A 27,570-nucleotide genomic window follows, 5' to 3' on the forward strand; every position below is an offset into this window, starting at 1 on the left:
CATCTGATTTAGATAACCCTTAAATTCCACCAAACTTCTAGCATTGCATTGTGATATTACTAACATCAAGATTATTGTCCATCCCATGATACTAGGCTGTATTTTTTAAGTTATAAAAACATTATAAACTCAAGACACTGCTGTAAGTAAGGATGCATTTAATATAATAATGACATTTGAAGTAAAAGTGTCAGCAGTAATGACCCATAATGCACATTTGTGTGTTTTATTTTACTGAGATATTAAATTGTGTTGAATTTGGGGCCAAAGAGACATTATCATCAAAACTGAATGGTAGGGCTAGTGTAAGGGAATATAATATACAGTTTGTACAGTATAAAAATCATTACACCTGAGAGTGTTCACAAAGATAGCGAACCAGCCGTGTGCGCGTGTCTGTAATATTTCTATTAAGTGACTTTATATGAATTAAAAACATTTTTGTGTGGAAGATCTATTCAAATATGCATCCCTTTCATACTGGTGTTGAGGGTCAAACTTTTATTTTGTTGTTTGGGATACTCAAAAAATTTGTGGATGTTGTATTTGCACTAGGCTATATTATGGGTGTTTGATGAACGCATGTTCCTGCTTGTGATTCTTGATCTGACCTGTAGAGGACAGCAACTCTTTCAAACTCCAGCAGTACAAACGCAGTTTGTTGTTTCCATATTCATCGTCTTTTGTTTTTAATGACATTTCAATCTTCCTTTAAGAGTAGCCTATACTTGACGCACAAATGTGCGAGAATAGAACAATTGGACCATTCAGGGGAATCTCTTCGTCAGCTATATTTGATATAGAGGAAAAGATTCATGCTGTTTAGTGTTTATGTTCCTCCGTAAGAAACCGGAAAAATGAACTTTACGCCCCTTTCCTGCTCATCTGAGTCAGTTGGTGTCCATCAAAGTGAAAGTAAAATCCATCGACACACGCCATTTAATGAAAACATCAAAAATCATTTAGATTTTCTTAATGTAACATCAATATGATCAGCATGACCTGTGACAGATAGATTTTCGCACAGGTGAGTCTTACAGATACAGTTTAAGTATTGCTTACATTTTATTTTTGTGTTTTTCTACCTAGCGATGTAGCCTGCACTCCAGGGCCATTTTGTTTAGCTAATTACCTGATTTTCCATTAATTTTATATAAATCTAAAGACATTTTATGGTTTAAAGTAGACTAATGAATTTGCATTCAGAACGCCAACACATCGTTCTAGAAAAGACAGATTTAACGATATTGAGACATATTCTTCCTTTTAAAATCAATAGTTCGACTCTTGTGTTCGAATATTTAGCTCCTGACATCATATTTTATCAGGAGTTTCAAAGAGTTGGTTTTCTCTTATAGATATCCCACTAAGCAAAATTATGTTCAAAAGACGTCTTTTTAATGTCTTTGTCACAAAAGCGTACGCTGAAAAGATTTTGGACATAATTGTGCTTAATGGGATATCAGCACAATATAAAACTGTCTCTCAAGTTTTTCTTCTGGCACACATCACAGGAATACTGACAGTAAGTAATGTGGTGCAGTGTGATGATATTCACGAGTTTAGGCCATTTATTTTTTGCCATTTATGCTCAAAATGTTGCCATGAAAAGAGTTGACAGGTATTGAAAGCACCAGTATTATTAATATAACTATGTGGTTTTACTGAGGCTCATTGAAGGAGTGTGATACCACCAGTGTGATATGTGTGAGTGTGATATGTATCCTCATATTTAGGATTTGGCCTTTTAGGTTAAAAATTAAAAGTTGGTAAAAACTTTGGTAAAAACTTGTAAAGTTGGTAAAAAAATAAAAAAAATAACTTTTTTTATCCTCATTTCTAACATGATACGTTTGTTATAAGAACCACACTTTTTCCTAGCAAATCAATTTACCACTCAATAAATAGTAATCAGAAACACATTTAAATAGCATGTGAGGGCCTGAAGAGACTGAACCAATTAAAATAGAAAAACCCCATTTTTATTTTTAAAGTATTTTGATGTAAAAATAGTGTTGTCAAAAGAAAAAAAGTATTTTCTTCAATGTATATATTTTTTAAGGATGTGAGGCGATTAAGGCCAGCTCAAAACCCCCATTTTCTTGGCCACCGTGCGTTTGATGATTCTGCCGTTTTGCTTCGACCAAATCCATCTTGTCTGCCTGAAGTGCTGCTTCTTCAGTTTGTGTATCAGTGAGTTAATTTGATTGATCTTTAGTGTTTGTACCAATTAGATCAGTCTCGGGATCACATCTTATCTTGAGCAAGCCTTGAGGTGTTATGTGGCTGTTACCATTTGTCTTAGACAAACAGAGCTAATGTGGCTGTTATACTTGAGGCTCGGCCTGTCACTGTCTGACTTTGTTGGTATATTATCTCAACCTATCTAGCTGATGTTGACCACTGGGGGTGGTAAACGTTCAGGGCTTAGTGTATTTATTGCAATGAAGCTGAGTGATATTACTACAACCTTATGTATCCTCATATTTAAAATTTGTGCTTTTAGCTTAATAATTAAAAGTGGGTAAAGTGTGGTTTTCAGGCACAAATGGCACACTTTCCTGTTGGTAAGTATTTAATGTAGCATAATTATTCAGTTAATCAACAATCAATCATTATCACAGTGTCTTATTATAATTTCCCTTGATGTTTTGTTTCAGTTCAGTCCAGATGCAAAGACCAAAGTCATCTGAACCCAGCTGTGTGTCCATGAAGAGTGACCGGTCAATGGATCCTCCACTTAAGTTTAGTGGACACACTGATCCTGGGTTTAGGTAAACACTTTAAACCGTTTGTCTTATTATATCTTTTGTGCTGAAATTAAAGAATTTTTCAGTGCCTGTATTCAATGCATTTCAGAAGATAAGCTCTTGTTATCATGTATTCAACACTATATATCACATTGTAATTAATTCTGTCACCTGGGTTTTGGGGCCAATACAATGTTGTTGTTGTTGTTGTTTTTGACAAGCAAGGACTGTGGCCCGTTGCCTTGTCTTCTGTATTAACAGTGTAAACCCAATCACAAAGCACACACACCTCCTAGTGTTCTTTATATAAAACACAAAAAAAAAACCTACATGATGCTATTGCTTAATAACTTAACAGCTTTAACTAAAAATATACACAAGCTTAACTGAAATTATTCTCATAAGAGTGTTTTCCAACATAATGATAGAAATATTAAACTGTTTAAAGCTTAATTTTTCATAAGGCACTAATTTGCAGACTCTCAATAAGCTGCAGTTGCAGGATCCACTTGTTTAAGCAGCAAATAAATGGGTGGTGTCCGACTGGACCGATTCTGGATTGTAGTGGTGGGCCGCCAGGGCTGATTTTTTTTTGTCCCAGTCCAGCCCTGAGTTTAGTGGTGCCGTGCAGGTAAAATGAAGGGTGAGTTGAGACAGGGATGTTTGCAGCAGTATTTATTCAAATAAACGAGATAATCTGACAGACAAGGGAGCACACAAATGCAACTTAAACAGCTTTGCATTTACACAAAGACAATAAACAACAATGGACTGATAAAATTGAGTGATCAAACATAGCCATGCTAATAAGAGTGTGTGAATAACATTGTTGTGTTCAACTTCAATCCACAGACTGGACCCTCCAGAACCCAGCTGTGTGTCCATGAAGAGTGACCAGTCAATGGATCCTCCACCTAAGCTTGGTGGACACACTGATCATGGGTTTAGGTAAACACTGAACTAAAGAATCTTTATCTTATTACATCTGTTTTAACATTCTTTTAAAGGAATTGTTCAAATGTAATGTTGTGAAGTGTCTTCAATATCTGTGTGCAATGTATTTTAGAATGAAGATCATAATTAACAGCTTCGATATGTAGACTATAACAGTTAATAGTTCAGTCAGTCACGTTCAACGTTACGTCAGAACTGAACTGACTAATTTGGATCATTGGGATTACAGCAGAGAGCCATCGGTTAATACACAGGGTGATATGAGGATATCGCCCTCCTGGCGGCCCTCCCACTCCTCTTTTCCATTGCAGACTGTGGAGCTTCCGGTTGAGTTTGCTGGTCCTTCTCATGGGGGACCCAGCATCTCATATATATATGTATATATTAGGCAGGGCCGGACTGGCCATCGGGAGCACCGGGAGAATTCCTGGTGTCCTGGCGACTAATTTGGCCCGCTGCCAGCCAGTGTTTTTTTTTTTTTTTTTTTTTTTACTATTATCTTTACCAGTGATCATTTTTTAATTCATCATTCAATAAAATTATTATAATAAAATAAAATCATGAATCTTTTAGTCTTGACTGGCAAGGCTACGATTCGACTTTAAGCCTCAGCCAAACGGTTTTATCAGAAAATGCGAGCATCACCCGATGATGGACAGTAAACGGCCAGGTGGAGCAGAGAGGGAAAGGACAACGAAAAAGAAAGCACTCAGAGAACAAGCATTAAAATGTTGCAAAATGAATGACCTGTTCTGGGCTTCAAGTGCAGGTCAGTTTCATCTGTTAATACTGTACTTTTTTCTTTGTTAACTTAGTATTGAAATGCTAGCAAATGTAAGCGGTATAGCGCCCCTATTACTATCGTCACTCAAAATACTGTATGCTAAAGGAGATTAATATTATTTAGTGTAAAGTTACATTAGTAATTTAGCAGACAAATATTAACATGTATGTGGTACTGGGAGCAGGGAGACAGGAGTGATAGTGCAGACATCAACAAAAAATAATGCAATAACATTTTATTAGACAATTTATAAAATTATGTCTGCCCATTTGTGGGGTTTAAAACTTTTTTCCTTTCCTTTCCTTTCCTTTCCTTTTTTTTTTTTTTATCAAATGAAGGCACCAAATATACGTGTGTTGTCTGACTGGACTGATTCTGGATTGTAGTGGTGGGCCGCCAGAGCTGATTTTTTTTTTGTCCCAGTCCAGCCCTGAGTTTAGTGGTGCCGTGCAGGTAAAATGAAGGGTGAGTTGAGACAGGGATGTTAAACAACAATGGACTGATTAAATTGAGGAGTATAAATATACAGGGTGACGTTCAACTAAAGAAGACATAGGTGAAGAAACAAATCAGTAACTATGGAAGCAACTGAGAACACAATGGAACACATGGAAACCAAGGAAACAGGAAGTAAACACAGGAAACAGGAATTCACACACACCAGATATAAAAAAACTTTCAAATGAAAGTCTCAGAACATAAATGATCAAACATTGCCATGCTAATAAGAGTGTGTGAATAACATTGTTGTGTTCAACTTCAATCCACAGACTGGACCCTCCAGAACCCAGCTGTGTGTCCATGAAGAGTGACCAGTCAATGGATCCTCCACCTAAGCTTGGTGGACACACTGATCATGGGTTTAGGTAAACACTTTACTAAAGTATCTTTATCTTATTACATCTGTTTTAACATTCTTTTAAAAGAATTGTTCAAATGTAATGTTGTTAAGTGTCCTCAATGCCTGTGTGCAATGTATTTTAGAATGAAGATCATAATTAACAGCTTCGATATGTAGACTATAACAGTTAATAGTTCAGTCAGTCATGTTCAACGTTACGTCAGAACTGAACTGACTAATTTGGATCATTGGGATTACAGCAGAGAGCCATCGGTTAATACACAGGGTGATATGAGGATATCGCCCTCCCGGCAGCCCTCCCATTCCTCTTTTCCATTGCAGACTGTGGAGCTTCCGGTTGAGTTTGCTGGTCCTTCTCATGGGGGACCCAGCATCTCATATATATATATGTATATATATTAGGCAGGCCCGGACTGGCCATCGGGAGCACCGGGAAATTCCCAGTGGCCTGGCGACTAATTTGGCCTGCTGCCAGCCAGTGTTTTTTTTTTTTTTTTTTACTATTACCTTTACCAGTGATCATTTTCGAATTCATCATTCAAGAAAATTATTATAATAAAATAAAATCATGAATCTGTTAGTCTTGACTGGCAAGGCTACGATTCGACTTTAAAGGGGTCATGACATGAGAAACCAAATTTGCCTTGATCTTTTGGCATATAAGAGGTCTTTTACCCCTTTTCCACCAACAAGAACCGGGTGCTGGTTCAGAGCCAGAGCCAGAGCTGGTTCAGAGTTGGTTCGACTGACGAGCTTACTAAGAACCGGTTTGCCTTTCCACCGGCTAGAGAGCCACAACAGAGCCAGATCTTACGTCACTGTATTCGTCTCATGTTGCCCAGCAACCGCTAGTGCGGTAGCGCCAAACACAAACACGCCAGGCTTGTTCGAGATGCATCGGCTTCTCGCAGATCGATCGCCGCATGACATAAAAGCACTGCGATAGTGATCTAAAAGCACAAGGAGTCGTATGCTCTCCAAACACTCCCGCAACTCCGATCGGTCCTCGCCGCTCCGATGCATCTCGAACAAGCCATCAACAATAACGGACGTTGCAATACTATGGACGATCATGGGTTTGCAAAAATACATCGGAATCCAACGCGTTTGTGCAGCTCGCCGTAACTTACATAGACGGATATTATAATCGAGCTGCTATTAGCTCGACTAGCTGCTATTTAAAAATGGCGGTCACAAGTTTCTATTCGTCTTGTTGGTCACGGTAACCCCGCCCCCAGCCCCTGACGCAAGCGGTTCTTTCTTGGCTCCGTTCTAGACCCTGCAATGATTTGGTGCTACTTAAGAACCAGTTTTACTGGTTCGGAGCTGGTGCTTTGGCGGTGGAAAAACAAAGAACCGATTTGAAACTAGGCTCTGGCTCCGAACCAGCACCAGCTCTGCCTTGGTGGAAAAGGGGTATTTGTACCATTAAAACGTCCTGCAAGTTTCATAGCTTAAGACGTCCTCCCCATTATAAACAAATCATTTATTTAATCAAGCTCTAAATACAGCTCGTTCTGGATCCATGGTATGAAGTGACGTCACGGTACGAAGTGACGTAGCAGTCGTTTGCATATGACCGCCTCTAGCGTAGACAACTACGCTTCAAGCGCAAGATAACTACACCTCATTTCATCATCGCATCTGTCACGCGCTTCACATGTGTTCAGTCGACGTGCAGCAAGTGGGTCTGTTTACAAGAAGATTGCGATGTCACGCAGATGTGCTGTTCCTGGCTGTGGACAAACAACATGTTTGAACTAGATGCGAAAGTTCGTCGAGACAAACTTTAAGTTGGCTTGAGAAAGTTTGGACCAGAACGTTTTTTGCTAGGCGGTTGCTAGGATGTTATGGGTGGTCGCTATGGTGTTGCTAGGCGGTTGCTAGGGTATTTTGGGTGGTTGCTAGGCGGTTGCTAGGGTATTCTGGGTGGTTGCTAGGGTGTTTTGGGTGGTTGCTAGGCGGTTGCTAGGGTCTTTTGGGTGGTTGCTAGGCGGTTGCTAGGGTTTTTGGGTGGTTGATAGGGTGTTTTGGGTGGTTGCTAGGCGGTTGCTAGGGTCTTTTGGGTGGTTGCTAGGATATTTTGGGTGGTTGCTAGGGTCTTTTGGGTGGTTGCTAGGCGGTTGCTAGGGTCTTTTGGGTGGTTGCTAGGGTGTTCTGGGTGGTTGCTAGGCAGTTGCTAGGGTGTTATAGGTGGTTGCTATGGTGTTGCTAGGCAGTTGCTAGGGTATTTTGGGTGGTTGCTAGGGTGTTCTGGGTGGTTGCTAGGCGGTTGCTATGGGTATTTTGGGTGGTTGCTAGGGTGTTCTGGGTGGTTGCTAGGGTATTATTGGTGGTTGCTAGGTGGTTGCTAGGATATTTTGGGTGGTTGCTAGGCGGTTGCTAGGGTCTTTTGGGTGGTTGCTAGGTTATTTTAGGTGGTTGCTAGGGTCTTTTGGGTGGTTGCTAGGCGGTTGCTAGGGTCTTTTGGGTGGTTGCTAGGGTGTTCTGGGTGGTTGCTAGGCAGTTGCTAGGGTGTTATAGGTGGTTGCTATGGTGTTGCTAGGCGGTTGCTAAGGTATTTTGGGTGGTTGCTAGGGTGTTCTGGGTGGTTGCTAGGCAGTTGCTAGGGTGTTATGGGTGGTTGCTATGGTGTTGCTAGGCGGTTGCTAAGGTATTCTGGGTGGTTGCTAGGTGGTGGCTAGGGTGTTCTGGGTGGTTGCTAGACTGTTTTGGGTGGTTGCTAGGGTCTTTTGGGTGGTTGCTAGGCGGTTGCTAGGGTGTTTTAGGTGGTTGCTAGGGTCTTTTGTGTGGTTGCTAGGGTATTTTGGGTGGTTGCTAGGGTGTTCTGGGTGGTTGCTATGCGGTTGCTAGGGTGTTCTGGGTGGTTGCTATGGTATTCAGGGCGGTTGATATGGTGTTACTAGCTGGTTGGTAGTTGTCACAGATGGTTACTATGGAGTTTTTATAGAGTTCTTAGCATGATCTTGGCATGATTTAACACTTAACTAATTGCTATTAGCATGTAGCTATTCACTGCTAGCATGTGTAGCATGTTGGAAGTGCTGTTTGCAAGCATGAGTCAAAAGAGCCAAACCTCATCTCTATACGATGTTCTGATACAGAGATATAGGTCTTGCAAAACGGTTGCTAGGGTACTCAAGTTTGGTTGCTATGGAGTTGCTTGGGAGCTGGAAGCATTAAACTTAAGAAGTTTAAAGTGGTTTGAAGTTTTAAGTAGTTTAAAGTAGTTTGAAGTTTATGATAGATATATAAATAAGTTAGATAGATACACACAAACACACACACACACACACACACACACACACACTCAGACTACCTCACTCAGACACACACACACACACTCAGAGTTTATGAGTTTAGAGTTTATATGTGTACGAGTTTTTGAGTTTAGAGTTTATAAGTTTAAATGAGTTTAGAGTTCAGAATTTATTAATTTATGAGTTTAAGAGTTCATAAGTCTATGAATTCATGAGTTTATTAGTTAATTAGTTATTAAATTTAAGTTAATTAGTTTATAAGTGTATGAGATTAGAGTTTATTAGTTTAAATGAGTTTCATTGGCTAATATATATAGAATGGCAGTTTGAATTAGTTTTCAAGGGATTTAGATTTAAATTTTTGTCGGTTGGTGAGTTTGAATTTTTTTAGAATGCCCAATGTTAAGTCAATGGGAGTTTTTCCGAGTTTTGATCGTCATTTTTAGGAAAACCGTAAGTCCGATCAGTCTGAAAATAGATAGCACACTTAGTCAGAAAAGTTTGAGTGTCTGAGCCGAGTTTGGAGTACGTAGAGTTAAAGCTCTAGGACGAGTTTCATATAGAAATTTTAGTCTCAGAATAATAATAATAACTAGATGCGAAAGTTCGTCGAGACAAACTTTAAGTTGGCTTGAGAAAGTTTGGACCAGAACGTTTTTTGCTAGGCGGTTGCTAGGATGTTATGGGTGGTCGCTATGGTGTTGCTAGGCGGTTGCTAGGGTATTTTGGGTGGTTGCTAGGCGGTTGCTAGGGTATTCTGGGTGGTTGCTAGGGTGTTTTGGGTGGTTGCTAGGCGGTTGCTAGGGTCTTTTGGGTGGTTGCTAGGCGGTTGCTAGGGTTTTTGGGTGGTTGATAGGGTGTTTTGGGTGGTTGCTAGGCGGTTGCTAGGGTCTTTTGGGTGGTTGCTAGGATATTTTGGGTGGTTGCTAGGGTCTTTTGGGTGGTTGCTAGGCGGTTGCTAGGGTCTTTTGGGTGGTTGCTAGGGTGTTCTGGGTGGTTGCTAGGCAGTTGCTAGGGTGTTATAGGTGGTTGCTATGGTGTTGCTAGGCAGTTGCTAGGGTATTTTGGGTGGTTGCTAGGGTGTTCTGGGTGGTTGCTAGGCGGTTGCTATGGGTATTTTGGGTGGTTGCTAGGGTGTTCTGGGTGGTTGCTAGGGTATTATTGGTGGTTGCTAGGTGGTTGCTAGGATATTTTGGGTGGTTGCTAGGCGGTTGCTAGGGTCTTTTGGGTGGTTGCTAGGTTATTTTAGGTGGTTGCTAGGGTCTTTTGGGTGGTTGCTAGGCGGTTGCTAGGGTCTTTTGGGTGGTTGCTAGGGTGTTCTGGGTGGTTGCTAGGCAGTTGCTAGGGTGTTATAGGTGGTTGCTATGGTGTTGCTAGGCGGTTGCTAAGGTATTTTGGGTGGTTGCTAGGGTGTTCTGGGTGGTTGCTAGGCAGTTGCTAGGGTGTTATGGGTGGTTGCTATGGTGTTGCTAGGCGGTTGCTAAGGTATTCTGGGTGGTTGCTAGGTGGTGGCTAGGGTGTTCTGGGTGGTTGCTAGACTGTTTTGGGTGGTTGCTAGGGTCTTTTGGGTGGTTGCTAGGCGGTTGCTAGGGTGTTTTAGGTGGTTGCTAGGGTCTTTTGTGTGGTTGCTAGGGTATTTTGGGTGGTTGCTAGGGTGTTCTGGGTGGTTGCTATGCGGTTGCTAGGGTGTTCTGGGTGGTTGCTATGGTATTCAGGGCGGTTGATATGGTGTTACTAGCTGGTTGGTAGTTGTCACAGATGGTTACTATGGAGTTTTTATAGAGTTCTTAGCATGATCTTGGCATGATTTAACACTTAACTAATTGCTATTAGCATGTAGCTATTCACTGCTAGCATGTGTAGCATGTTGGAAGTGCTGTTTGCAAGCATGAGTCAAAAGAGCCAAACCTCATCTCTATACGATGTTCTGATACAGAGATATAGGTCTTGCAAAACGGTTGCTAGGGTACTCAAGTTTGGTTGCTATGGAGTTGCTTGGGAGCTGGAAGCATTAAACTTAAGAAGTTTAAAGTGGTTTGAAGTTTTAAGTAGTTTAAAGTAGTTTGAAGTTTATGATAGATATATAAATAAGTTAGATAGATACACACAAACACACACACACACACACACACACACACACACTCAGACTACCTCACTCAGACACACACACACACACTCAGAGTTTATGAGTTTAGAGTTTATATGTGTACGAGTTTTTGAGTTTAGAGTTTATAAGTTTAAATGAGTTTAGAGTTCAGAATTTATTAATTTATGAGTTTAAGAGTTCATAAGTCTATGAATTCATGAGTTTATTAGTTAATTAGTTATTAAATTTAAGTTAATTAGTTTATAAGTGTATGAGATTAGAGTTTATTAGTTTAAATGAGTTTCATTGGCTAATATATATAGAATGGCAGTTTGAATTAGTTTTCAAGGGATTTAGATTTAAATTTTTGTCGGTTGGTGAGTTTGAATTTTTTTAGAATGCCCAATGTTAAGTCAATGGGAGTTTTTCCGAGTTTTGATCGTCATTTTTAGGAAAACCGTAAGTCCGATCAGTCTGAAAATAGATAGCACACTTAGTCAGAAAAGTTTGAGTGTCTGAGCCGAGTTTGGAGTACGTAGAGTTAAAGCTCTAGGACGAGTTTCATATAGAAATTTTAGTCTCAGAATAATAATAATAATAATAATAATAAGTTTAAATAGGATTTCAATATGTTGGCTCTCTCAAGCCAACTTAATAATAATAATAAGTTTAAATAGGATTTCAATATGTTGGCTCTCTCAAGCCAACTTAATAATATACGCTGCTGAAAGATCCAGATGTCAGGGGAAGATGGATGCAGTTTATTTTTCGCGGACGTCCCAGTCACAGCAGTGTTAATTTAAGGGTGTGTTCTCCACGTTTCAAGGATGAGTGACAGTTGAGAACAATCGCAGTTTAATGCTGGCTTTGCCAGAAAACTTTTGTACAAGATAAGGCCGTGTGGACTATTCTGGGCTACACAACGACGACGCAAACTGTAAGTAATGTAGGCTATTTAAAACTTTAAACTTTTTTAAAACGTTAATTGCAGCTTAATTAATTATGAATAATCACCGTGTTTTTTAGCCTACTTATTGTTTTATGACCGTCATGTTCATGCCCCTTAGGCTATTTAAAGATGTATGCTGTTAAACTGACAAAATAGTTTCACACTTTCTATGTGGACGGGCAGATACATTCTAGTTGTGTTGATGGTTCATTTCCTCTGATTCCGACTCAAACATCATTGCAATCTCCATCGCCTCGCACGCATCACCCGTTACTATGGTAACGGTAAACACAGCTCCGCAAAATCCGCACGTTTTGACAAGGGGGCGTTAACAATTGATGCATAGGCACTGACGTTATCCAATCATAACAGTGGGTGTTAACACTGAACTCTTAAAGGGGAAACACCCTCAAAACAGACTGTTTGAATCAGAGCATGAGAAACAGGGTGGGAAAAGGTCATAAATCACTCAATTTTAAACGTTTTTTTGTCCAAAAAACTATAGTAATACTATAATTGCACCTAAGGGAACACAATAAAAGAAAAGAAAAAACCATGTCATGACCCCTTTAAGCCTCAGCCAAACGGTTTTATCAGAAAATGCGAGCATCACCCGATGATGGACAGTAAACGGCCAGGTGGAGCAGAGAGGGAAAGGACAACGAAAAAGAAAGCACTCAGAGAACAAGCATTAAAATGTTGCAAAATGAATGACCTGTTCTGGGCTTCAAGTGCAGGTCAGTTTCATCTGTAAATACTGTACTTTTTTCTTTGTTAACTTAGTATTGAAATGCTAGCAAATGTAAGCGGTATAGCGCCCCTATTACTATCGTCACTCAAAATACTGTATGCTAAGGGAGATTAATATTATTTAGTGTAAAGTTACATTAGTAATTTAGCAGACAAATATTAACATGTATGTGGTACTGGGAGCAGGGAGACAGGAGTGATAGTGCAGACATCAACAAAAAATAATGCAATAACATTTTATTAGACAATTTATAAAATTATGTCTGCCCATTTGTGGGGTTTAAAACTTTTTTCCTTTCCTTTCCTTTCCTTTCCTTTCCTTTCCTTTCCTTTTTTTTTTTTTTAATCAAATGAAGGCACCAAATATACGTGTGTTGTCTGACTGGACTGATTCTGGATTGTAGTGGTGGGCCGCCAGAGCTGATTTTTTTTTGTCCCAGTCCAGCCCTGAGTTTAGTGGTGCCGTGCAGGTAAAATGAAGGGTGAGTTGAGACAGGGATGTTAAACAACAATGGACTGATTAAATTGAGGAGTATAAATATACAGGGTGACGTTCAACTAAAGAAGACATAGGTGAAGAAACAAATCAGTAACTATGGAAGCAACTGAGAACACAATGGAACACATGGAAACCAAGGAAACAGGAAGTAAACACAGGAAACAGGAATTCACACACACCAGATATAAAAAAACTTTCAAATGAAAGTCTCAGAACATAAATGATCAAACATTGCCATGCTAATAAGAGTGTGTGAATAACATTGTTGTGTTCAACTTCAATCCACAGACTGGACCCTCCAGAACCCAGCTGTGTGTCCATGAAGAGTGACCAGTCAATGGATCCTCCACCTAAGCTTGGTGGACACACTGATCATGGGTTTAGGTAAACACTTTACTAAAGTATCTTTATCTTATTACATCTGTTTTAACATTCTTTTAAAAGAATTGTTCAAATGTAATGTTGTGAAGTGTCTTCAATATCTGTGTGCAATGTATTTCATGAAGATCATAATTTACAGTTTCGATATGTAGACTATAACAGTTAATAGTTCAGTCAGTCACGTTCAACGTTACGTCAGAACTGAACTGACTAATTGGGATCTTTGGGATTACAGCAGAGAGCCATCGGTTAATACACAGGGTGATATGAGGATATCGCCCTCCCGGAGGCCTTCCCACTCCTCTTTTCCATTGCAGACTGTGGCGCTTCCGCCTTTATATATATATATATATATTTATTAAGGGTGTAACGGTTCACAAAATTCACGGTTCGGTTCGATACGATACACTGGTGTCGCTACAGTGAAAAGAAAGAAATGCCAGAGAAATTTCCTTTTTGTTTTTTATTAAAACAAACATCATAAAGTATGATCATTTTTTACTTTGAGCAATGATGGAGCTATACTTGACTCTTCTTAGGAGCATATAAAACAAAAACAGCCCCTTGCTCCTTGAAAAAAAATAAAATGTAATATTGTTGTAGATATAAACAAAGGTTTATTTTATTTCAGATATACATTTGAGGGCAGCAATTTTATTCATAATGTCGAAATAAATCCGACATAACATTACTTGAAAGCATTGTAGCCTACTATTCCTGCCAAACTTCCATGGTCACAGTTAGTGTTACTACAGTAAATCCATGGTGAATGTTGCTGATCTGTGGACACTGGATAGTTCATTCATGGCACAATATTTCTCCCGGTTTCCACTTCAGCGCTGTTTGATCCGTTAATAACAGAGAAATGTGAATGCTTCTCACTAGATCTCGCAGCGATGTTATTACTTCAGTGGCGAATTCAAATGCTTTTCTTTACTTCTCTTAGCGCTGTGTAGAAACAGTCGCTTGATTAAGATCGGCTCGCGCTGCATTGGTCCAAACCATAGACTGTAAAAAAATATGGACGTAGTGTCCGTGACGTCACCCGTAGGTTTCTGAAGACCGTTTTTGAAGCCTAAAGTGGGCATGGCCGACCGTCGCCATCTTGGCAGCGCGTCACTCCCGAATTTATTTATTTTTACAGTCAGACAATTGACCTTTCGCCGGCCCCGCCCCCAAAACGGCCATTGTCCAATCACACATCATAGCAACCGTTACTATGTGAGCAGGTCCGACAAACATTCTCCGCCCACGGCGTTTGTAAATATGTGGAATAAGGGCTGCCTCCAACAAAAAAACATTTTCTAGTCGACTATAGTTATTCATTTAAGCCATTAGTGGACAAATCACCCCTTTATATTAATTGAATTACTTAAATAGGCTATATAGCCTACAGGATAATGAGCGTTTACGTAATATAGCCGCACTCAAGCGCACGACCGCAGGCATAAAGCTTGCCACAAAGAACCGGTAAAAGTAATTTGGGGTCAGTAAGATTTTTTAAGAAATTAAGAAAAGTAATAGGCAAGGATGCATTCAATTGATCAAAAGTGACAGTATAGACATTTATAACTTTAGAAAAGCTTTCTATTTCAGAAAACTCTGAAACTTTCTATTCATCAAAGAATCCTGAAAAAAAAAAAAAAAAAGTTTTCTACACTGATAACAATCAGAAATATTTTATTGAGCAGTAAATCAGCGTATTATTCCCTCAGGTAGGTTGCATGTTTTCTTGCATGGGTGGATGTTGGAATCAATAATCACGTTGTTTGCATTCGCCTAAACTGATTTGCCGAAATCAAAATGCTGACATTGAAAGTCCCGCACGGAGCGGTAAATCAAACAATGATTTGTCCCTAAATAATGATATATTATATCATAATATATTATATATTATTATAATTATTATTGATAGGATGATAACAGGTGTCGTGATCAGCACTGCTGCTGTATCAGTCAGTGGTTAGATCAGCTTTGCAGTCAAAAAAACAGGACAAGGGAGATATAAATTATGCATTATTAATTATGACAAATAAATTATGCCCAAAATACGGGACATTTGGCAACCCTAACTTTAGTTTTTCCCTTCCCCAAGAACAAAGCACATAACGTTAGCAGGGCTGAACTGGAACAAAAAAATTAAAATCAAATTTGCTAATAAAAATTAGCAAAATATAGCTAACAGCTCAGATAACTGCGATTGTCTGCAACAAATCGGAGAAAATCAAGACAGAAGAAGAGGTCTACGATGCCTACGGATGTTGGTTGATCACAAACTTCCAAAATGCCGTTTGCAAGTGTGTTTATGTCGATTGCGTGGGTATTAGAGATTTTTTTGCAATTGTCATGGGGTTTCTCAGATTTCGCTTGAGACCGGTTAGCATTAGCCTCGATAGTAGTCGTGTTTCCTTCATTGCGTATTTTTATATTTTGAATATATCCCTCCACTGCATACTGTAACCCCTTTTGCCTCGATCTGGAGGATATCGCGGAGATACGCTCCAAAAAAGGTCACTGACACACACGGGTATACCTCTTCCCGTCATGGCAATCTGTCGCGCTGGTCGTGTTTGACCATTTGTTTGTCGGACGTAGCAACAGTAACTAAGGGGGGCGGGGCTCGGCGAAAGGCTAATTAGCTGAGGTAACATGACGGCTAACAGACAAACGGCTAATGATGACTAATGACCACAGCAGCGGGAATCCACCTGTCACTCAAAAGTGGACACACCCTTAATTATGCAGAAATGTAAGGATTAATATAATTTAAACGGATGATTTATAAAAAAATTCACCCCCTCACAGTTGTCATGAAGGGCAAAATTAGCTGTATAGACCAAAGCCACTTTTTGCTCCAGGCTGTAAACGTGTTTTTTTTTTCTGCTGTAAAGTTGGGCATTTCAACATGGGGGAGATGCAGATTTGACTCACTTTTGCAGTCAGCCTCAAGCGGCCAGTCGATGAATTGCCGTTTAATTAACTTCCGTGTTGGTTTCAAGAGAGAGACGGAGGTTGCCGCTTGGTACTGAACCGAAAGCCTCAAACGGTTCAATATGAATATGTGTATCATTACACCCCATTTATATATATATATATAAATATATTAGGGGTGTCGCAATATACCGGTATTGACGATAATCGTGATATTCAAAGCATGAAATATCGACATCGTGTTAATTTAGAGCAATACAATATACCGGTATTGGCGATATTGGCGTTTTCTAGATGCAGCGCTCGTCCGCGCCCACGCAGCTAGAGTGAAACACTCTGTCCACACCCGAAAAAAGTAAGCTGAGCTCGCCAGTATTAACAACAGAGTTCTTCGGCTTCAAAGAAAACAGCACCTTAGAGGTGGTCGCACACCGGACGAGAAGCGCAGCGCCACGTCTTTAAAATTCGAACACATTCTGTATGAGTGTACACACACCGGACGAGAAGCACAGCGCGGTTCTATTCGGCGTCTGTCCGCGTCGCCCAGCAACGGCTCAGGACCTTGTTCAAAATCCTGCCGCGACACAGAGCGCAGAAAAAAGTGTTCAGATCACAGACTCAGCAACTATTGTTTTTAATTGTACAGTATAATCATAACATAGTACAGACATTATCTCAATTCCATAATGTCCTTAAACATAATGATATTGCTGGCCATAAACTGAGAAAGTGCGTGTCCGGTGTGCAATACCTGGAGTTGTCATAGACGCGACGCGGCTATTATTTTACTAGTCATCATGGAATGGGAAACGTGACATTAACTGTTAACAGGGGGTTTCTGTGTTCATATATTTAATAAAGGGTGATTATTAAAATTAAGAACCCCGTTTTCTTTACTCATCTTATTTTTGTATTTGTATTTGCACTTGATTTTTTTATTCAAATCTGCTATCTGCATGACTTTATTGGCGCCAGTGCAACAACAGGTTTAAGAGCTTTTCAGTTCTTCAGGAAACCTTCAGACAGTGTTTGGCTTCAGTTTGAAACCAGATAAACTTCACATGCTTGTCTTCCTTCACAAAAATTTGCCATAGATTGAGTACCCCCCCATAGATTCTATAGATATCGCGATATATCGATATCGTGAATTATTTTGGCCACAATAACCGTGGTGTGAAAAATCTAACATCGTGACAGCCCTAATATATATATATATATATATAATTTTTTCTTCAAGGCTTGCACCTTGAAACCTATTTCAAGGTTTGCGTTCTCGAGACACCAGGCACTGTTGTTGTGCGAATGAGCAGGCCTGAGGGCGTTAAGGGTTTTCTGTTAGAACGGTGTCGTGTTAGCGGCCCCTAAGTTAAAGGGATAGTTCACTTTGAAATTAATTTTTGATATGTTTTAGCTTACCTCAAGGGCATCCAAGATGTAGGTGTCTTTGTTTCCGCAGTAGTTTCAATTTTGATATTTTTAGATCAAACCGTTCTTGTCTGTCAGTCATATAATGCAGGTCTGTGGTCACTGTCTCAAAACACAAGCACAGAGTCCAAATTAAAACAATTCCCCATCGTCCAAATGAAACAATTCCCCATCATAAGTACACATTGATGGCCTAAGACACGAAACGAGCGGTTTGTGTGAGAAAACGAACAGTATTTATATAGGTTTTAGCTCTTGAAAACAGCACACGTCCAAATGGTCTGACGGCGCGGGCGAGTATAGATGTATACATAGATGTCGCCTTGGCTACTGCAGTTCATTGGAACGAAACCGTAGCAAAGCGTCATCTAGTGTATATATCTATGCGGGTATAGATGTATACACTAGATGTCGCCTTCGCTACTGCAGTTAATTGGAACGAAACCGTAGCCAAGGCGACATCTATGTATACATCTATACTCGCCCGCGCCGTCAGACCATTTGGACGTGTGCTGTTTTCAAGAGCTAAAACCTATATAAATACTGTTCGTTTTCTCACACAAACCGCTCGTTTCGTGTCTTAGGCCATCAATGTGTACTTATGATGGGGAATTGTTTCATTTGGACGATGGGGAATTGTTTTAATTTGGACTCTGTGCTTGTGTTTTGAGACAGTGACCACAGACCTGCATTATATGACTGACAGACAAGAACGGTTTGACCTAAAAATATCAAAATTGAAACTACTGCGGAAACAAAGACACCTACATCTTGGATGCCCTTGAGGTAAGCTAAAACATATCAAAAATTAATTTCAAAGTGAACTATCCCTTTAATAACTAATGATCTTTGCAACGGAAGTGAATCGATCAAAACTAACTTTAGCTGGACAATAACTTTATTCTAGAGCTGATGTAAAGCCAAAACTGTGTCTGTCACTTTAATTTCCTATTACCACTGTAAAGCTGCTTTGAAACAGTCCATATTGTTAAAAGTGCTATATAAATGAAGGTGACTTGACTTGACTCATTTGGGGTCCCGCGGAGGACCGAGAACATTCTTCACGCAAAGCCCTGTCCTTTATTCCACCTCAACAAGTGTGGGGGGACTAGACAGCTTACTCTGGGCGCTGGAAGTTCAGTTTAGACGTAACGTTGAACGTGACTGACTGATAACGAACGTCTAGGTTACTATGTAACCTCCATTCCCTGAAGGAGGGAACAGAGACGTTATGTGTTTGCACGCTGCCTTATATACTCGGAAGCGGGGAGTGGATTCCCAGGAAAGCTCTCAGGCAAGATCCCGTCAGTTCAGTTCTGACGTAGCTTTAGTAACCTAGACTTTCTGTGATGTCTCTAACAGGACAGTACATATTAATAAATATTATACATAGAACAATCAATGATTACAAAAGTGATTAATATAAGAGTGTGTGTATTACATTCACTTTTTGTGTTCAATCGAATGCTCAGACTGGACCCTCCAGAATCCAGCTTTGTGTCCATGAAGAGTAACCGGTCAATAAATCCTCAACGTAACTTTAGTGGACACACCGAACTTGGGTTCAGGTAAATGCTGTACTACACATTTATTGCTCATTTATGTTTACATTTCTGTTTATGCATTTGACAGTTTGTCTTTTCGGGTGTTGTATTGGAGCATAGGCTCAGGATCTGGTCAGTTCTGTCTAGTCTGTTTTTTCCAGTGTTGGGATCCTGGAACAGGTGCTGTCATTTTCCTTTTGTTTTGGTTGAGCTCATGGTCTCTATGTTGGATTGCCATGTTCTCTTCTGTTTGTTTTTAGTCTACTGCAAGGGTACTCAACATTAATTTTGTTGCCATGTTTACACTGCAGAGTTTCAGGCGAGGTAGTTACGCATTTTTATGCAGGTTCAGTTCGGGTCACAGTGTTAAGATGCTTACAACTTGCATCTTAAGACTTGCTAAGTACCAAGTATTTACAAATTCAGTTTATTATTTAGCCTGCTAGTCCTTAATGATTGTCCTATTTAAAGTGTCACTTCACATGAAAATAATTAAGTTTAATAGTTTGTCTTGCTATATTCTTAACGCTAAAAATAGAAGTATGAAAAATCTCTAAAGGCATAAAGCGCAAAGTATATTATACAAAATGTGAGCGAACTGTAAAATGTTTTTAGGAGCACGTGTGTGAAATAAAAAGATCATAAAAAAACTTAAATATCTGAATATCTTCAGGGGAATCTGATTCACAAAATATCACAAGATAATCTTAATTCAGGGGATGGAAAACCAGAAATCAATATACGGCATAATGTGATTATTAAACTTAAAAAGGCTGTGATTTAGCTATATATATGTATACATCTCAATTTCAGAAAATTTACCCTTGTGACTGGTTTTGTGATCCAGGGTCACAAATATCAGCGCTACACATTGTAGGGAGGAAGGGCCCATTTTTCCTGTTAATCTGGCCTCCCAACCCTTATGGTTACAGCCCGTTTGTTTTGAACCCTACGTTTTGTGCGGGTTCCTGTTTTCATGCAGTTTTTTTGGGAGTTGACCATCTTTGGTCCCTGACTCCTTTATTTCTCATTCCATTGGCGGGTGTTAATGTCAAGCCCCGCCTATGAAAGAAATTTCAGGCAGCTTCATAAAAGGAAGGGTGGGTGGAGGAGATCTTTGTGGCTGCTTCAGGGAATACTTTGGGGGAACCTTGGCTGGGTTTGTTACAATGTGTTAAAATGTGTTGTTTTAGGCTGCCATCAGAGGCGCGGATACTGTGCTCTCTTGTGGCTCGTGCACAGGGACACTCGGACGCAAGCTTCAATCCGTTGTGGAGACTCTACAACGAGAATCTGTTTCTCTAATATTGTGTTAAACCTTAAATGTAAATGATAAAGACATATACTGATATTATTACAATATCGCAATATAAAATCATGTGTATTATGCGGCATGCATATGGGTTATCTAACAACTATATTGCATATATATGTTATCTAACAATTTTTTATTTTAATCTGACAACAGTGACCATCAACATGCCGAAGCCCTCAAGACCTTTAGATCAAATTTGAGGAAGAAGTTTCTGTGTCTTTATGAGGGAACAGCAAAGCAGGGAAACCCAACACTGCTGAATGAGATCTACACTGATCTCTACATCACAGAGAGTGATTGTGGAGAGATCAATAATGAGCATGAGGTGAGACAGATTGAGACTCAATCCAGGAGAGCAGCAACAGAGGACACACCGATCAAATGCACTGACATCTTTAGACCTTTACCTGGACAAGACAAACCCATCAGAACTGTGCTGACAAAGGGAGTCGCTGGCATTGGAAAAACAGTCTCTGTGCAGAAGTTCATCCTGGACTGGGCCGAAGGGACAGAGAATCAGGAGATTCAGCTCATGTTTCCACTTGCTTTCAGAGAGCTCAACCTAATGAAGGACAAAAACCTCAGTCTCTCAGATCTTCTGCAGGTTTTTTTCCCTGAGACAAAAGAAATGAAACCATTCAGTGATGAATATAAAGTTGTCTTTGTTTTTGATGGTCTGGACGAGTGTCGCCTGTCTCTGGACTTTAATGTGAAACTGTGTAATATATCTGAATCAGCCTCAGTGGACGTGCTGCTGACGAACCTCATTGCGGGGAATCTGCTTCCCTCTGCTCTCATCTGGATCACCTCCAGACCAGCAGCAGCCGATCTCGTCCCCTCTGAGTGTGTCCATCGAGTGACTGAGGTACGAGGATTCAATGATCCACAGAAGGAGGAATACTTCAGGAAGAGAATCAGTGATCAGAGTCTGGCCGATAAAATCATCACACACCTGAAGTCATCAAGGAGCCTCTTCATCATGTGCCACATCCCAGTGTTTTGCTGGATCTCAGCCACTGTTTTAGAGAAGATGTTGAGAGAAGCAGAGAATGAAGAGATTCCCAAGACTCTCACTCAAATGTACACACACTTCCTGATCATTCAGACCAACATCAAACATGAGAAGGACTATAAGAAGAAAGTGAAGGATGAAGACATGATCCTCAAACTGGGGAAACTGGCCTTCCAGCAGCTTGTGAAAGGCAACCTGATCTTCTATGAGGAAGACCTGAGAGAGTGTGGCATTGATGAGACAGAGGCATCAGTTTACTCAGGATTGTGCACTCAGATCTTCAGAGAGGAGTTGGGCTTGTATCAGGGGAACGTCTTCTGCTTTGTTCATCTGAGCATTCAGGAGCATCTAGCAGCTCTTTATGTGCTGCTTTCATTCCTGCTGTACAAGAGGGATGTGCTCAATGAAACCCTCAGCTCAAAACATGCACACGAGTTCACGTGTCACACGATGTCTGACCTGCATCAGAGAGCCGTGGACAAGGCTCTGCAGAGTAGAAATGGACATCTGGATCTTTTCCTGCGGTTTCTTCTGGGTCTCTCACGGGAGTCCAATCAGAAGCTCCTGAAAGGCCTTGTGACGCATGTTAGAAACATCTCATACAGTGAAGAGAAAACGGTTGGATACATTAAGACGAGAATAAGAATGAATCCCTCACCGGAGAAATCCATCAATCTTTTCCACTGTTTAAATGAACTGGGTGATCATTCTCTGGTAAATGAAATCCAGGAGTGTCTCAGATCTGGAGGTCTTTCAAGCACCAGATTGTCCTCGTCACAGTGGTCAGCTGTTGTCTTTGCTCTTTTAACCTCAGAGTGTTTGGATGAGTTTGAGTTAGAGAAATACATACTCAATCGAGACCAAAACCACACGTCACCGGATGAAGTTCTTCAGAAGCTCTTGCCTGTAGTTGAAGCCTCCAGATCAGCTCAGTAAGTCTGAGGACAATCACTAGGTGTGTGGGAGTGTGTGTTTGTGTGTGTGTTTATGTGTGTGTGTTTGTTTGTGTGCGTGTTTGTTTGTATGTGTGTGTGTGTGTGTGTTTGTGTTGTGTTTCTCTGTTCGTTGTTGTTAATAATGGTAGTATTAATCTACAAAAGGGATTATTCTCCTTATATTTTTTCAGATTGTAATTTATACACAATACAGCAAAAGTCAACAAAAAGTAATAAAAACATTATACCCACACAGATTTAGTATTTAATATCTCAGTCTCTCTGTGGTTGTGTAGTTCCTGCTGAACTGAGAGATTAAAGTGTGTGTCGTTGTTCTACAGGTTGAGATGGTGTAAGATCACAGCTGAAGGTTGTGCTGCTCTGGCTTCAGCTCTGAGCTCAAACTCACACCTCAGAGAACTGGATCTGACTCAGAATATAATAGGAGATAAAGGTCTGACGCTGCTCTCTGATGGACTGAAGGATCCTCACTGTAAACTGGAGAAACTGAAGTAAGATCATACATTAATCTTAACTGAGACTAGAATAATGTTATTTTAACCCTTTAATTCCTACTGTATCATATTTGATCTAAATTATCAATTATATGATCATCAGGCTTTTGAGGAAGGTTTATTAGTTCATCTCTCAATCATCATTGGATTGCTTTACATTATATGTTTTAAGATTACAGAGCTTTGATCATAAAAATAAGCATTTAAATATCATCTTACTAAGACATGTTATTGACAGATTGTCACGGTTCCTCTGGTTTCCTGGTCCTGTCCCGCACTACATTTCCCAGCATTCCCCCACATCCTCACCTGCACTCGATTCCCTCATCACCACACCTGATCTCTATCACGTCATAATCATCTCATCACCAGCCTTTATATTCTGTTTGCTCTCACTCCCTCACTGCCGGGTATTATACGTTACACATTATTCTGTTCCCTCGTGCCTTTTAAAGTTCTTGTGCTGGGCTAGTGTCTGCTGTGTTGCTAGCGGGGTGGATCCCTGCGATATCAGTAAGACATTCTGAGGATCGTCCGAGAGAGGACTTCACTCTTCTTCTGTGAGTTATATGATGAGGATCGTCCAAGTGAGTTATATGATGAGGATCGTCCAAGAGAGGACTTCACTCTTCTTCTGTGAGTTATATAATGAGGATCGTCCAAGGGAGGACTTCACTCTTCTTCTGTGAGTTATATGATGAAGATCATCCAAGAGAGGACTTCACTCTTCTTCTGTGAGTTATATGATGAGGATCGTCCGAGAGAGGACTTCAATCTTCTTCTGTGAATTGTACCGTGTGGATCGTTCGAGAGAGAGTGGACTCTAATCTTCTTCTGTGAGTTATATCCTGTGGAGAGTCCGAGAGTGGACTTCAAGTATCTTCAGTGAGTTATGTTCTGTTGACTGTCAAAGAAAGAGGACTTCTGGTATCTTCTGAGAGTTATCCTTAAGAGACATTTCAAGAAAGGACTTCCTGTGTTCTATTATTATATATTTAAGTTTATATTTATGTCTGAAGACTTTTCCTAAGTTCCTGAACTTCTATTAGTCTGTGGAATTGCCTTAAATAAACTTCTGTGAATTGTATTGAAGAGAAGAGTGAAGTTCTTTTTTCAAATAGTGCCAACATGATGTCCAAGTTATCTGACCCCGCTTTGATGTCCGTCTGGGGAGCTCTCAGGTGTGCACCCCGTCCTTCCAGTTCTACCGAATCAGTCAAATCAGATCCAGCGATCTGCCCAGTCACGTCTAATCCAGTCATCTCCTCTGTCAAGTCTGCACCAATCATCTCCTCTGTCAAGCCCGCACTTCACGCCAGATCTGCCGAGCCCAAGGCAGTTTGCGTCATGCCCGCCACCCCTGAGACTGTGAGCGTCATGTCCACCGCGCCTGTGACAGTCAGCGTGTTGCCCGCAGAACTAATGTTTTCTTTTATCCCGCCGAGCTCAAAGCCCTCTTCACCGCTGGTTTCGTCCAGCTCAAAGCCCTCTTCGCCGCTGGTTCCATCCAGCTCAAAGCCCTCTTCACCGCTGGTCCCATCCAGCACAGAGCCTTCACCGCTGGTCCCGTCCAGCACAGAGTCTTCCCCGCTGGTCCCGTCCAGCTCAGAGCCCTCTTCGCCGCTGGTCCCGTCCAGCACAGAGCCTTCACCGCTGGTCCCATCCAGCACAGAGCCCTCTTCCCCGCTGGTCCCATCCAGCACAGAGCCCTCTTCCCCGCTGGTCCCATCCAGCTCAGAGCCCTCTTTGCCGCTGGTCCCGTCCAGCACAGAGCCTTCACCGCTGGTCCCATCCAGCACAGAGCCCTCTTCCCCGCTGGTCCTGTCCAGCTCAGAGCCCTCTTCCCCGCTGGTCCCATCCAGCACAGAGCCCTCTTCCCCGCTGGTCCCGTCCAGCTCAGAGCCCTCTTCGCCGCTGGTCCCGTCTAGCTCAACGTCCTCTTCATCGCTGGTCCTGTCCAGCTCAGAGCCCTCTTCGTTTCTGGTCCTGCCCAGCTCAAGGTCCTCTTCGCCGCTGGTCCTGTCCAGCCCGGACCCGCCTGCGCCGTTGGTCCTGTCCAGCCCTGAGCCGCCTTCGCCGCTGGTCCAGTCCAGTACAGAGCCCGTCTCCGAGCAAGAGCCAGAGCCCGTCTCCGAGCAAGAGCCAGAGGCCGTCTTCGAACCAGAGCTATTCGTCTGCTCAGTCAAGCCAGAACCCGTTGTCTGCCCAGTCAAGTCTGATTCTAGTGAAGTGTCCAGTTCAGTATCTGGTCCAGCTCTGGGTCCAGCTCCGGGTCCAGCTCCAGCTCTGGGTCCAGCTCCGGGTCCAGCTCTAAGCCATGTTTCAAGTCAAGGTCCCAGTCCTGTTCAAAGCCTAGTCCTCATTAAAAACATAGTCTGCCCAGATGAACCAGCTCAATGCATCTGCCCCGATGCGTTTGTGCTCGATTTGTGCCGTTATGATGAACATTGTATCTTTTTCCCCTCCTTAGAAATAACACATTGGATTCGGGACAGTGACGTCACTCTCCACCCCATGCCGTCCAAATCGCCCCAAACCGGTGCCTTTTGTTTGTGCTCGATTTGTGCCGAGAACCATCATAAATTATTTGATTCTTTAGACTTCACAAAATCTGTTTGATTTAAGTACATTACATATCATAGTGCACTGGTGATTATATACAGACCAAATGTCAATATCTAGCACAAATCTAAAATAAAACATTCTAATATCTAAAGAACAATGACAGAAGCGGCTCTGTGCGAGCACAAACGAACCAGACAGGTTTGTAGACGAGATGGATGGAGAGCGTGGCTTGCTAAGATTTTGTTTTTTGTGTTGATTTGTCTTTTTTTTTTTCGCTTTAATGTCTTGTCGATATATTTAGCGGTATTGTCTTTACTGTTTTGTGTGATGTTGTTTTGGTTTTTTTTGGGTTGTGTGTGTAATATGTGCTAAATTACTAGGCAAAGGCACTAGGCAAAGCTAGACAGACTTTCTTCTCAAATATTATAAACAGCAATTTAAACAACACACACACTCTTTTTGCTACTGTAGAGAGACTGACAAACCCCCCAAGCCAGATTCCCAGTGAAATGCTCTCAGACAACAAGTGCAGTGAGTTTGCTTCTTTCTTCTCTGAGAAAATCAATAATATCAGAAAGGTGATCAGCACATCCTTGAGTTGCTCTGGGGTCAGACAGATCAAACCACCTGAGAAAGTAGTTACTATGTCTGATTTCAAAGAAATTCATGGCAAAATTTTGGAAGAAACCGTACAGCACCTTAAAACATCAACCTGCACTCTTGACACACTTCCCATATCTTTTTTCAAAAGTGTGTTAAACAGTTTAGAAGCAGATCTTCTAGAAGTGGTAAATGCCTCACTTCTCTCTGGGAGTTTTCCAAACTCCCTGAAAACTGCAGTTGTCAAGCCCCTCCTGAAAAAGAGCAATCTGGATAAGACCATATTAAGCAACTATAGGCCGATTTCAAATCTTCCTTTCATAGGCAAGATCATTGAAATGTTGTCTTCAATCAGCTGAACAAATTCTTATGCTTGAATGGATACTTTGACAACTTTCAATCTGGTTTCCGACCGCACCACAGCACAGAGATAAAGATATCATATCATAAAGATAATAAACGATATTTGCTTAAATACTGATTCATGAAAATTATCAGTGCTGGTACTACTCGACCTCAGTGCTGCATTTGACACTGTCGATCACAACATACTTCTTGACAGGCTGGAAAACTGGGTGGGGCTTTCTGGGATAGTCCTCAAATGGTTCAGGTCATACTTAGATGGGAGAGGTTATTATGTGAGTATAGGAGACCATAAGTCTGAGTGGACATCCATGACATGCGGAGTTCCTCAAGGCTTAATTCTTGCACCACTCCTGTTCAACCTGTATATGCTCCCAATGAGCCAAATAATGAGAAAGAACCAAATTGCTTACCACAGCTATGCAGACGACACACAGATTTACTTAGCCCTATCGCCTAACGATTACAGCCCCATTGACTCCCTGTGCCAATGCATTGATGAAGTCAACAGTTGGATGTGCCAAAACTTTCTTCAGTTAAACAAAGACAAAACTGAAGTCATTGCATTTGGAAACAAAGATGAAGTTCTCAAGGTGAACGCATACCTTCACTCTAGGGGTCAAACAACTAAAAATCAAGTCAGGAATCTTGGTGTGTCACTAGAGTCAGACCTTAGTTTCAGTAGTCATGTCAAAGCAATAACTAAATCAGCATACTATCATCTGAAAAATATTACAAGAATTAGATGCTTTGTTTCCAGACAAGACTTAGAGAAACTTGTGCATGCTTTCATCACCAGCATTACTGTAATGGACTCCTCACTGGCCTTCCCAAAAAGACCATAAGACAGTTGCAGCTCTTACAGAACGCTGCCGCCAGGATTCTGAGCAGAACCAGAAAATATGAACATATCACACCAGTCCTCAGGTCTTTACACTGGCTCCCAGTTACATTTAGGATTGATTTTAATGTATTATTACTGGTATATAAATCATTCAATGGCCTAGGTCCTCAATATATTGCAGATATGCTCACTGAATATAAACCCAACAGATCACTCAGATCATTAGGATCATATCAGCTAGAAATA

General features: G+C 41.0%; 1 protein-coding gene across 2 annotated transcripts in view; it reads left to right on the forward strand.

Annotated features, from left to right (window-relative positions):
• The window catches only part of LOC311286571 (protrudin-like), a 191,554-nt gene that overhangs the window by 134,593 nt on the left and 29,391 nt on the right, over positions 1-27,570 (forward strand). The window contains exons 1-8 of one of the 2 annotated variants that reach the window (XM_084402775.1): positions 759-1,027; positions 2,661-2,774; positions 3,603-3,698; positions 5,259-5,354; positions 13,183-13,278; positions 19,104-19,199; positions 20,644-22,434; positions 22,779-22,949. The exons of the other annotated variant lie outside the window; for it this stretch is intronic. Of the exons in view, the coding sequence (XP_084258901.1) occupies positions 2,671-2,774; positions 3,603-3,698; positions 5,259-5,354; positions 13,183-13,278; positions 19,104-19,199; positions 20,644-22,434; positions 22,779-22,949 (2,450 nt within the window). The 5' untranslated portion in view covers positions 759-1,027; positions 2,661-2,670. Of the gene's footprint in view, positions 1-758; positions 1,028-2,660; positions 2,775-3,602; positions 3,699-5,258; positions 5,355-13,182; positions 13,279-19,103; positions 19,200-20,643; positions 22,435-22,778; positions 22,950-27,570 lie in introns of those variants that run through there. 2 annotated transcript variants of the gene reach the window in all.

Source organism: Rutilus rutilus (genome assembly GCF_951802725.1).
Source record: "Rutilus rutilus genome assembly, chromosome: 2".
Taxonomy (NCBI): domain Eukaryota; kingdom Metazoa; phylum Chordata; class Actinopteri; order Cypriniformes; family Leuciscidae; genus Rutilus; species Rutilus rutilus.